Source organism: Podarcis bocagei, assembly GCF_964188305.1.
Source record: "Podarcis bocagei genome assembly, chromosome: 4".
NCBI classification, from domain to species: Eukaryota; Metazoa; Chordata; class Lepidosauria; order Squamata; family Lacertidae; genus Podarcis; species Podarcis bocagei.
This window is the reverse complement of record NC_138128.1, coordinates 60,794,669-60,807,320: the sequence shown is the minus strand read 5'-3', so window position 1 is coordinate 60,807,320 and position 12,652 is coordinate 60,794,669. Positions and strand designations below refer to the sequence as shown.

Here is a 12,652-nt window from a genome sequence, read left to right as displayed (position 1 = left end):
AGAATAAGAGAATAATAGTACAGAATGGTATTCAAACTGCTTAACATCCTGTAAGGCTACAAGAGTATTACACCCATATTACAGATTAGATGCTTGACAGAGTATGGCTGATCCAATGATTTCGTGGCTGAACTAAAGTTTGAACTGAACCTTCCTGGTTCATTACATGCTGTTAACTAACTACATTACATTAAGCAGCATGAATTCTAAAGGACTTAATTGTAATTGTAGTAGTTTGAATATAGAAAACTCACTTTATTTCTAAAGTAATCAAATAGTAATTCATAGTTTGAAATATTATAATACAAGAGGAAAGCTGTGTGAAAGGCACTTGAAAACTTTTCACTTGTGGCTACATTTCCTCTCCACATATGTATCTTCTGGCTCTTTCTCTCATTGCAAAAAGCTAATATTACGTTGGAAATGCTTTAGAAGTGTCTACCCATTTACTTTCAGGATACTGGGTACTTGGTAATTGTTTGACAACAAACCGTAAGATGTAGTCCTGTTTCTCAAGCGGAGATCTGCTTTGCATGTGCACAGACAATGTTGGCTAGAACCCATTGTTCTTACAGATCATTCAGCCTGCTTTACTTAACCTACAAGCTTTTAAGTAGCAAACACGGCTCTTAAAACATTATTTCTTTTTGCTTGTGGCCCAGTGTGTGGGCAAGCCACTTTGGTTTGTGGACAAAACATGGTCTTGCTCCATCTACCAGACATTGCCTGCCTTTCTACTTGTTCTCATCATGCACCTAGAATTCATCTCCATTCATTTTACCATATCCTCTCTCAAAAGAAAATATGATGCATACTCATTAACATTAGCAACATCAACTTATCCATAATTTTCCCAAGCCCAGTTTTAACCTACTTTACAAACTGCTGTGCTTTATATTACTCATATATACTCCAATGTGGTAATTCAGGCTGGTTTCATTATCCAAAAGGCATGCACACCAAGAGAACACATCTCTAAACTCAGAGTAGGGGGAAAGAATCTGATCTGCACATTTGCTCTGGAATTCCATGCAATTATTTGGGGGGGGGGCAAGGTGGAGGACATTTGAAGCTGCCTTATACAAAGCAGAACTATTGGTCCATCCATCCCAGTGATGTCTATTCTGACTTGGTGGAATAGATCTCAAGTTGTCTAGAAGTGCCAGGGACTGAAACTGGTACTTCATGCATACAGACCATCTATCAAAAAGCTAAAGACCCTTCCCATCCCTGGTTTCAAAGAATTCCAGACTCTGGCATTTAATGACTGGAAAATGGAATGCTTCAATATATTTACTAAATGCAGGGTATTAGTTTTGATCACTGCTAGAGAATTACCTTTGATGGTTTTGTTAAGTTCTTCTTGGCTGACCTCTTCTTGGCTGATCTTTTAAGACCACATTTTGCAGCACTGCTTACTTGAGATTTTGGAACACCCTGTTTCACTATATCTGCCCAAGACTTTGCAACTGGAATGATAATTGTTCAAGATTGCTAGTTATTTCTATGCTTAAAACACATTTTTAATAAAATCAACATTTTCTAGATTTGTAGATTCATTTGTTCTAATGCATTTTTAAGCCAGGGTTGTCAGCCTGATGCCCATGAAGGCTTTCATTGGTACCTCTGGACATGTGCTAATTCCAAGCTTTATTTTTTTAATTAAAAAACCCACAACTGTCTAGCCCTCCCACAAATAGGGGACAAAATGTGCATGTATCTTCTAAGCCAGTGTTTCTCAAACTTGGTCCCATCATCCCTGACCACTGGTCTTGCTAGCTAGGGATTATGGGAGTTGTGTGCCAACAACAGCTGGGGGCCCAAGTTTGAGCAATTTCTGTGAAATGAAATTGAGTGTGGTGTGACCACCTTGTATATTTTTCCTGGTACTGAGTAATGTCCCATTACAGCATTGGTGTGATTTCCACAATCAGGATTAGTAGGACCTAAATGACTTCCCATGGTTAGCATAAGATTTGAGGGTGGCTCTCTAATTCTGTGTTAGACCATACTCCTTATTGTAGCCATTTTGTGTTAGGCCACGCACCTCTCATAGTTGCTATTTTGTGATGGGCACCCTCACTCTATCAAAATTCAAACTGTGCCCACTGATCCAAAAAGGCTGGTAAACCCTGCAGTCTTTTATAATACTATATGCTGTATCTGATTCTTTTGTGGAACATCAAAAGACACTAACAAAGCAATAATGACAAACCTATCAAGTTGGCTTTGGAAGCACCACTTTGCCTTTTAGAGTGAATTACACCCATTACTCCACTTCTCCTACACAAAGAACTTCTTGGAGTAGCATTTTTGCTCCTCTTTGTTGAACGAGCAGCTTTGCATTCTTGAACAGTAGGTTCAGATGTCTTTACTTCAGTGAACTCTTCTTCATCTCCATTCATCTGACTGGAAAGAGCATCTTCTGAAGGTGGGCTGGTAACATGAGAAACTGAAAAGCGACCTCTTCTTTGGGGTGCATCAAAAGAAAAAGTGGCTGGGGGCGAAGCAACCGGAGACCTGCGTGCTGGAGGCGAGGCAACCGGAGACCTGCGTGCTGGAGGCGAGGCAACCGGAGACCTGCGTGCTGGAGGCGAGGCAACCGGAGACCTGCGTGCTGGAGGCGAGGCAACCGGAGACCTGCGTGCTGGAGGCGAGGCAACCGGAGACCTGCGTGCTGGAGGTGAGGCAACCGGAGACCTGCATGCTGGAGGTGAGGCAGCCGGAGACTGGCGTGCTGCGGGCGAGGCAACTGGAGACCGGCGTGCTGCGGGAGAGGCAACCGAAGATTTGCGTGCTGCGGGCGAGGCAACCAAAGACTTGCGTGCTGCGGGCGAGGCAGCCGGAGACCTGCGTGCTGTGGGCGAGGCAACTGGAGACCTGCGTGCTGGAGGCGAGGCAACCAGAGACCTGCGTGCTGGAGGCGAGGCAACCGGAGACCTGCGTGCTGGAGGCGAGGCAACCGGAGACCTGCATGCTGGAGGTGAGGCAGCCGGAGACTGGCGTGCTGCGGGCGAGGCAACTGGAGACCGGCGTGCTGCGGGAGAGGCAACCGAAGATTTGCGTGCTGCGGGCGAGGCAACCAAAGACTTGCGTGCTGCGGGCGAGGCAGCCGGAGACCTGCGTGCTGTGGGCGAGGCAACCGGAGACCTGCGTGCTGAGGGTGAGGCAGCATTCTTAGATGAACTATTCTCATGCTGAACCCCTTCAGGGAAACTCTGTAGAGAAAGAGGATGGATTTTTAAAAAAGTTAATACAAAGAACTTCTAATGAGATATCAAATGTGGCATAGCACATAAGCAGAACTTAAACTGAGGAGACCTGAATTTGGGAATCTAGTGTACCACTTAGGTTTACAACCGTATCATACTGCAGTGGTTGAATAGATAAAATGTTCTCTATGTTGTCCTGAGATCCTTAGAGGAAGTACAGGATAGCAATTTGAAGTATAAATATCCACTTACAGATTTCAGTAGTTGCCCAGGAACTAAGTAGTTGTAACTGGTACTTCATTCAAGTGCATCTCCTTACTATAACATCTGTACAAGCTGGTTTGTTAAGACAAATTATTTTGGACATCTACATTGGCAACCGTGCCCCTATTATCTACAGAAAAGCATGTGAAGTTAGAGCTACATACTTTGACACACAAACTGTTAAGTGCTCCTTTTCAATTAACCTTTCTTTCTTGGGTAAATAGGGATGAGAAACCTTTTGGTGTCCTGCAGGTAGCAGGACCCCCCTTTGGCACCCATGAAATACCTCAGTAAGTATCTCATCAAAAATCCACAATACATAAGAAATAGCTTGCTCTTCTTGCTCAGTTTGTTTGCACTTAGCCAGCTACACCTATGAACATGTCCACATGTCACTGGATGCCAGGATTAAAGTATAAAGAGCTTCTTCCTGGGAGAGAATGCAGTAGTGGTTGGTGCATGTGCTCATGTCTTCACTAATGGGGTGGCATGTCTGCATCATTCTATAATTATGTCTCTTTTTCCATACTTTTAGTCTTAGCAGCCATTTTATAATAAAAAGCTAACCCGCGGCAGCCATTTTGTGATTAGCAAGAACAGCACTTTCTCCAAATTTAAGATGTGCTCACTGGTTCAAAGTTTGGCGAGTCTGGCCTAACTCTTATCAGCTCCAGTGAGTAGAGCCAATGGTTAATGATGATGAGAGCTATAATCCACCAAAATCTGGAAGGCCAGACACATGAAGAGGCCTAGGAAGAAACCACACAGACACACATCATGTCCTAGCCCAGAGAAAAGGAACCTTTTTGGATCCACAGGCCAGTCTAGCAGGCCAAATTTTACAAGGGTCCTGGGCCATCCTCCTGCTGAAATCACAAATGATCTCAAGGGATTTGGTGCTCTGAAACCCCAAATTTAAGACTTCAAAGCACTAGCAGGCAGCAAGGCACTGTTAAAAGCAACGTGTTTTTCCACATCATTTCAATAGTGGTTTCTTTGTAAATCCAGTTGCTGAAATGAAAGGAGGGACATGACACCTGAACCAAGTAGGAACATCTTCGCTTTGCATCAGCCCCTGGGTTCCTGCTTTGTGCACTGCTTCAAAGGCTCCCAACAACCAGCTGATTGTTGGGTGCTTCAGAAGGGACTTAAGCTGGTTTGGCCAACTGCCTCCCTCACTTGTGGGCCAATGGGGAAGCCTGTCAAGCCAAGATTGGCCTGCAAGCCAGAGGTTCCTCAAACCTGTCCTAGCCCTTCTCCTTAAATGAGAGCTTTCCTCCTCCTTTTTTAAAGGGCACTGTCAAGCCAAAATTAAGAACTTTTATTCAGTGAGAATGGACTGCATTCATTCAAGTAGACATCTTTTCTGCTCATTTCTTTTAAATAAGATAAAACACTTATCTTTGAGAGGCCTTCCTCAAACGAAGCACAGGACAGCACACAACATGATAAAATGAAATACAATCACTACAACTACTAAATAGAAAAACCACAATACAGAACAGTAACATCAAACTACTTGCTCCAACCCATGATGGAGTCATGTTGTCCCTTGCTGCAATTTTATTTACTTTTACTCATAATCCAACTTTTAATAAAAATGCCAGTTCTCAAGAGTTATTGTACAGCAGGTGAAAACAAGGGAGTGGGGTTAGACCCCACTCATCCCATGGTGGAAACAAGTCTTCCCTTGCTAGCATTTGTCAGGGAGCAAGACCTCTGAAGCAAATGGTCAAGCAACTGGAACTTGCTCAACCCACACTGGAAATAATATTTCCCTGCATTCAATATCATAAACCTGTCTCAAGGACACTTCATTTACCCTGACAACTTCTGAATTAAAAATTTTTAGGCAGGGATCCTATACCTATTTACTTGTAAGCCCCATTGGAAGGAATGGATAATATCCAATTATATTGTGGCATTAGAACAAATTTACTCTCAAGGGGACCTTCTTCCCTGCACCCCAGCTCTCATGTGTCCACCAATCCTGCTTCAAAGTGTTTGGACCCTCTGGAGATTTAGTGCGGGGGGGGGAGGGGCATACAGAGCAACAGGGGAAGGAGTTTTCTTACACAATGTTGGATTTCACCCAATGGGACTTATATCTAAGTATGCATGTACAGGATTGTTAGAAACACACACACACGAAGAATGAGAAGCAGAAGACTTGATCTGGGTGCTTTTGAGGCATTTCAGTACAGAAAATTATTTACCTTGATTCGAGATTGTCTAAATTTCAAAACCGCTCGAGGCGAGTTTCCAAATGGCAAGCTCAGTCGTGCTGGAGTTGCACCTCTTTTAAGTGGTGAGTTTGGAGGTAAGCGTTTATCAAACAGTTCAGGACTCAAGTGCCCACCGAAGGACACCCTCTTTCTCTTTCCAAGAGGCTGAATTAATGTGTCAGGTTCTTCGTCCTTCCGCTTTTTAGGTGATTTCTTAACTTCTATAAAAGAACAAAACATACCAAATTCAATATACCAACTTACAAAGCTAATCAGAAGGTTGATTCATTTTAGGTAATTTATCTAAAAGAAAGACAGAAGAAAGTTATTCTGAATTCCAAAATAAATATTTAGCTCCAATCACAAAAGGGAGTAAACGGTAAAAGTAAAGGACCCCTGGACAGTTAAGTCCAGTTGACTTCAACTATGGGGTATGGCGCTCATCTCCGCTTTCATGCCGAGGGGGCCAGCATTTGTCTGCAGACAAGTTTTCCAGGTCATGTGGCCAGCATGGCTAAACCACTTCTGGTGCAATGGTACACCATGACGGAAGCCAGAGAGCATGGAAATGCCATTTACCTTCCCACTGCAGTGGTACCTATTTAACTACTCGCGCTTGTATGCTTTTGAACTGCTAGGTTGGCAGGAGCTGAGATAGAGCAATGGGAGCTCACCCCGTAGCACTGACCTCATGATCAGCAAGAGGTTTCGTGGTTTCAGAATGTAAAGGTAGGCTATTGTTGATTTTTGTTTACTATGTTAAATAAGCAAGATTACTTGATAGCAGGGATAGACTAATTAATGAAATCTATTGGATTTGTCCAAAAACACGTAAAAAGATAAGTTTTCAAATTGCCTTGATATTGAGGTATTTTGTACGTTTACCTGCAATGACGATGCTTTAGGTTATATGAAATACTTTTAAAGTGTGAAATACTTTAAGCTGACAGGGAACTTGCTAATAAACAATAATAATGAACAAATATTATTGGAACCAAATGGAGAATGAGGTATCCTATTCAAACTTGTAGTTGGCTAAAATAAGGAACATCACAGAAACTGATATAATGACCAAGAAGATAGTTAAGTGATGAAAAAGATTTTTTTCTTCTGTGAATTGGTTACTACATACTGAGTATCAGTATAATTTTAATATTATTTATTGTTAATTCATTGTTTTCTGGAGTGATAACTAAAATTTCATCTGTCACAAAAGATTAACTTTTAGTCTAGGGCATGGATAGGCAAACTAAGGCCCAGGGGACAGATCCGGCCCAATTGCCTTCTCAATCCAGCCCGTGGGTGGTCTGGGAATCAGCATGTTTTTACATGAGTAGAATGTGTCCTTTTATTTAAAATACATCTCTCAGTTATTTGTGGGGCCTGCCTGGTGTTTTTACATGAGTAGAACGTGTGCTTTTATTTAAAATACATCTCTGGGTTATTTGTGGGGAATAGGAATTCGTCCGTCCACCCCCCATATAGTCCGGTCGCCCACAAGGTCTGAAGGACAGTGGACAAGCCCCCTGCTGAAAAATTTTGCTGCCCCCTGGTCTAGGGGGTTATTTCTGCTCCAGGTTTGTTTTGTCCTGACAGAAGACTTAACATACTCATAGTTAAAATCTGCAATACTGATTTCGTATTTGTAATGTTCTATTGGGTTATACTGAAACTCCTACTGCGCTCCAGTAGAAGACCCCTAACAGAAACTTAGGCATTTGTTTCTGTTTTGCTTTCTCTTTTCTTAACACTGTCAGGTCACATATTCTGAATAGTTTTTGTGTTAAACTCTTTTGGAATGTGATACCAACCTGTTTTTTAAACCATAGTCACTTTGAAGTAAATCACCCCCCCCCCCAGTATGCCCTTAAAGAGGTCTCTTGGACCTAAATACAAGACTGATAGTCAGAAAATGAGTGTATGATGACACTTCAGTATCAAAATAGTAAGGATACTTTCTGTTAAAGTAAGATTTTAAAAACAGAACTAGTAAGAGATAAAAATTGAGAAAAATCTGTTGGGGTTATTTTTAGTGCACTGAATCCCCGCGGCGGGGTGCGCTCCCGCTGCTCGGTCCCAGCGCCTGCCAACCTAGCAGTTCGAAAGCACCCCTGGGTGCAAGTAGATAAATAGGTACCGCTTACCAGCGGGAAGGTAAACGGCGTTCCGTGTGCTGCGCTGGCTCGCCAGAGTAGCTTCGTCACGCTGGCCACGTGACCCGGAAGTGTCTGCGGACAGCGCTAGCCCACGGCCTATAGAGTGAGATGGGCGCACAAACCCCAGAGTCTGTCAAGACTGGCCCGTTCGGGCAGGGGTACCTTTACCTTTACCTTACTTCTCTTAATCATAGTAACCAAATTCCTTTGGTATTCATACAAGTTTTATAAATAGAATAACCAACAGACTTTGAATAAAATTACATAAAGAGAGCAAAATTACAAGTTCAAGAAAAAGTCATGACAAATTTCTGAAACAATCTCAAAATGATAGTCTTAGGCTTGTACTGCAAGTATTTACCTGACTTTCTTTTTATAATAAATGTGCTTGTCACATTCAGTTCTGAAGCAGTCTCACCCTCTGCTGGCACTGGTACATTATTTTCATGACCTGGTATATAGTGTTTATTATCAAAACTCTGGTTGTGGGCCTTCATTGTTGGTTCTTTTATTTTATCATCCTCCTCCTCCTCCTGGAGCCAGTTTCCCTCTTTTTCAGGTGGCTGGTTAGGTGTGCACATGCAACCTGTTCCAGAAGTATCTACAGGAACTTCTAATGACTCCTCTGAATTGATATGCATCTGCTCTGTAGGAAAACGCCCATTTAAAAAGTCTTCATTTTGCTTAATGCTCCTCCGGGGGCTTTTACTGTTACGACAGCGAAATGAATAGGCAATGATTCCAGAGTTTCTATCTTTTTGTGTGTTGTTCATACCAATCTCATTTGTTGCTTTCAGAGTTTGCATTGGTTCTATGGCCAGCACTTCATTCTTGCCTTTTATTTTAAAAAACTTTTCTGTCGAGGCAACAAAATCAGGCTCCGCTGCACTAACATTCATTGAGCACTCTTCAATTTCAGAAGAGGTTTCTGTGGAATTCTTCAGTTCAATCAATGAATCTACCTGTTGCATTCTAGAATTTGAAGAACGCCTGGATTTTCTAGAACATGGACTAGAATAAGTTTGAAAACTCTCCTTATTAGACTTTGGTATGGACAAAATGCTTTCAACTGATCTGCAAGTATCTGTTAAGTTAGCTTTGATTTCCACACCAGCTGTCTTTGTTGGCTCTTCTTCTGACTTTTCAGGGCGCCCTGCTCTATCTGCAGGTTCCAATGATATTATGGAACATGATTCATGGAAATACTTTGCACTTTGTCTACTTGCTGTTAAATCTGTATCATTACTTGCATTTTTAATCCCTTCAGTTCCATCTAGTTCATTCTCTTCTGCTTTCTTGAAATTTAACTGATTGGTGCCTTCACTTTCTTGCTTCCGTTCTGCAGCATAACCTTGAAGACCCAAAGATGATCTTTTGGATCTGTTCCTTTCAAGAGATCTTGGATTTGATATCACACTGTTTATTTCTTGACTTTTAATATAACGAGAATGTTCAAATTCATTCCAAATTACACCTTCAGTCTTCTTAGTTTGACCAGTTTCAGATATCCTGCGTGGTATCTGAGATGCAGCTTCTTCCAAGGTATCATTACCATCTTTTCTGGCTAAGTGTTCTTCTTTTGACTGCAGAAATGTTTCATTGCTAACATCTTTCTCTGCTATTTTTGTATCAGGTTCGTGCTTCACTAATTCATAAAGTTCGCTAAAAGGAGACATTTCGTTTTTCCTTTCTGAACTGAAGGTTTTGTATGTAGATTGGGGTGTGCCATACTGTCCAGTAATAAATTCTTGAATTTTTGTCTTGTCACTTTCATTAGTATTCCGATTTTCCCAGTCAAGTTTCTTTTCTAAGAAGAGATTTTTAAAAGAATGCATTTTTAAACAATGTGTTCTTTAAAAGTATTTCTATTTTTGGTATAATGCTTAAGTTAGATGAAACAGTGTTACCAAATTCTACAGTCAGTTAAGGTTCTGATCATAGGGCAAATATATTTTTGAGGAATTAAGTAAAATCAACACCTGCTTCTACATAGAAAATAAGATTTAACATAAAAGTCCTCAACATACAGCTCAGACATTCACAAATGCACTCATATGAAGCTACTTTGCAACCGATACTGAGAATAGCATGCCCATAGTGAATGGATTCTTAAAACTTATCCGTGTATGCAATAGACTCTCTCTCTCTCTCTCTCTGTCTCTCTCTCTCTCTCTCTCTCTGTGTGTGTGTACACTGACAAACATCAGCATAATCTGTAATATAAAATTAAGATTTATCTACTTGTGAACTCTAATCATAATCCAGAGCAAACAAAAAAAGTGGCTGTCTGAATATCAGTTCCCGCTTCTTCTCTTTTGCCATGCCTGGAGCAGCTGACAATACAACCTGCAGTGGAACTGGCAGGAAATAGAACTGGAAGGGGTTTTCTCAGCCCACAAGGTGTATTCTCTAAAATATTTTGCTTCCTGTTACTGGAGAGATGGGTGGAGACAACCCATATCAAGGATCACATTCATCCCTACAGGAGAAACTAATTCACCAAATCTTGCTTCATCTGTTCCCTCCTACAGCAGAATCCCAGTAAATGCTTTGATTTCAACTACTACGTATCTGTTTATGTAGCTTTACATTTTCTTGCCATTCAAGGCCTAACAGTGGTAAATAAGCTAAAATAGCTACCAACCAGAAATCTGAGGACTTTTAGATTCTGAATTCCGACAGTGCAACAACTCCTCCTGTTCTTCCTGCAGAATATGAAGAACCTGTAAATTTGTACACAATGTATCAGATCAATGAATGTTTTATTTGTTTTAGAAGTTCACAAAATTGTGCCTATGGAAAGTATTAATTGGTTTATTTTTGAAGTAAATATTTATATGGTATCGAATAATTTAACTGAGTAGATTTCACTAGAACCCACCACCTCTAGCCTAGTTCCATTTATTCTTAAGAAAAAGCTTCAGCTGTTTATTTATCTTCACCCCCTAAACTAGGAGTAACAGCTATCTTGAAAATAATCTATCATCTTTGAATACAGTTGTTCTTGCATAATCATTAAAAAAAATATGATATGAAAATGTGCTGTTAAAAGAATGCTTCCAAAACATCTATTAAAAGCATACATTCTCAGTAATATATTACTTTGGAGAGAAGAGTGCTGGCATTAAAACGTTTCTGTGAATACAGTTGCCATCCACACATAAAAAAGGGAGACCCTACATCTGCAGGTAAAAAACCCACTTAAGGAGATTGGGAATATGGAAACCTATAGCTACATATTTCATTCAGTCCAGCAAAATGCAAAGGTGCATTTCCTTGTATTCATGGAGTTACCTGTAATGTTTCATTCTCTTGAGACCTGGAACTCCTCTTCCGTGGAAGTAATGAAGGTGGATATTCAAACCTGTTTAAAGGTATTAGGTAGGCTTAATATTGATTTGTTTATCCCACTGATGAGCTAAATACCCTGGCTGCAAACCAGTTGTTGAAAACTCTTTGGGCTGGATAATGCAAAGAAAGCACCAGCCTTAACAGTCATAGAGCCAAACAAGAAGTGTAAGTAGCAACAAATTGAGAAGTAGTCAAGGAGGTGAATAAAGGAGATGAGTTCTGGGATCAGGCTTGGCTATGAGACAGTCAGTTTTGGCTGCCTGAGACCTGACCTTTACAGAGAGCAGGACAAGGGGACTATGACATTGCTCTTGCTTCTTGACTCTTGTGCAGCTTTCAATACCATTTCCCGTAGTATCCTCCTGAAATGACTCAGTGGAATGGACACTGGTATCACTGTGTTACTGGGCTTCCATTCCTGCAGTCCTGAGAACAGCACTGGAAGAGTGCTTTATGAATCTCTGACAGTTATGTTATGGAGTACCCCTGGGTACAATTGTATCCCCCAGTGCTATTTGAAATCTATACAAAGCCACCAGAAGCCACATGGAGCCTGGACCTGTGCCCGGACACAGTGGTGGGACAGATGAGGGAAAGTAAGCTGAGGTTGAATCCTGCCAAGGTGGAGGCACTATAGGTGTCTGGATCCCATGTGCAATAAACTGATCAATTACGTGCCATGGATGGGGTCACACTTCACCTGAATTAGCTGAATTAGCAATTTGGGGGTACTTTTGGATCCAGCTTTGTCAATGGAAGCCCAGGTAACCTCAGTAGTTCATGGATTAATGATTTCAAAGCTGGATTACTGCAATGCACTGTAAGTAAGTTTCACTTTTACTGACCCAGAAATTGCAGTTAATGCAGAATGCTGCAATACAGTTGCTGAAATGATTGGGATCCTATCAACATATAACACCTCTGCTCAGATATCTACACTGGCTGCCAGTTTGTTACCAGGCTACGTTCATGGTGTCACTATTAGTATACAAACCCATAACAGTTTTGGACCACTTTACCTGTGGCATCACTTTACCCCATATACTCCCCATCAACCACTTCTATCGGCAGAACTGACACAGCACAACGTACGTAATACTCATTCTGCAGTTACAAAACCACAATTTTTTGGTGTTGCAGCACCTATACTTTGTAACTCTCTACCTACTAATATCAGATAGGAGTCTTGACTGTAATATTTTCAATGCCTGCTTAAAACATGTTTAGGCTAGCCTACGCAGACAAGTTGAATGATGCAATGCATTTTAATCTCCCTTTGTTTACTGATGATTTTAATTATCTTTTTAATGCTTTTAAATACCTGCTTTTAACTGTCTTGTACTGATAATTTTAACGTATTCTTTTTTATAACCGCTTAGAGGCTTTACTACAATCAAGCAGTATATAAAAGTTGTGAAATACAGGTGGTGACCATTTTGCATGC

General features: G+C 41.1%; 1 protein-coding gene across 2 annotated transcripts in view; it reads right to left on the bottom strand.

Moving 5' to 3' along the window:
- Positions 1 to 12,652, bottom strand: part of MKI67 (marker of proliferation Ki-67) — a 35,281-nt gene that overhangs the window by 16,706 nt on the left and 5,923 nt on the right. The window contains exons 5-11 of one of the 2 annotated variants that reach the window (XM_081192825.1): positions 11,152 to 11,221; positions 10,502 to 10,580; positions 8,219 to 9,664; positions 5,693 to 5,922; positions 3,121 to 3,218; positions 2,216 to 2,880; positions 1,339 to 1,469 (exon numbers count right to left, since the gene is read on the bottom strand). In XM_081192825.1, the coding sequence (XP_081048951.1) occupies positions 1,339 to 1,469; positions 2,216 to 2,880; positions 3,121 to 3,218; positions 5,693 to 5,922; positions 8,219 to 9,664; positions 10,502 to 10,580; positions 11,152 to 11,221 (2,719 nt within the window). The remainder of the gene's footprint in view (positions 1 to 1,338; positions 1,470 to 2,215; positions 2,881 to 3,120; positions 3,219 to 5,692; positions 5,923 to 8,218; positions 9,665 to 10,501; positions 10,581 to 11,151; positions 11,222 to 12,652) is intronic. The other variant, XM_081192826.1, reaches the window with a different exon arrangement.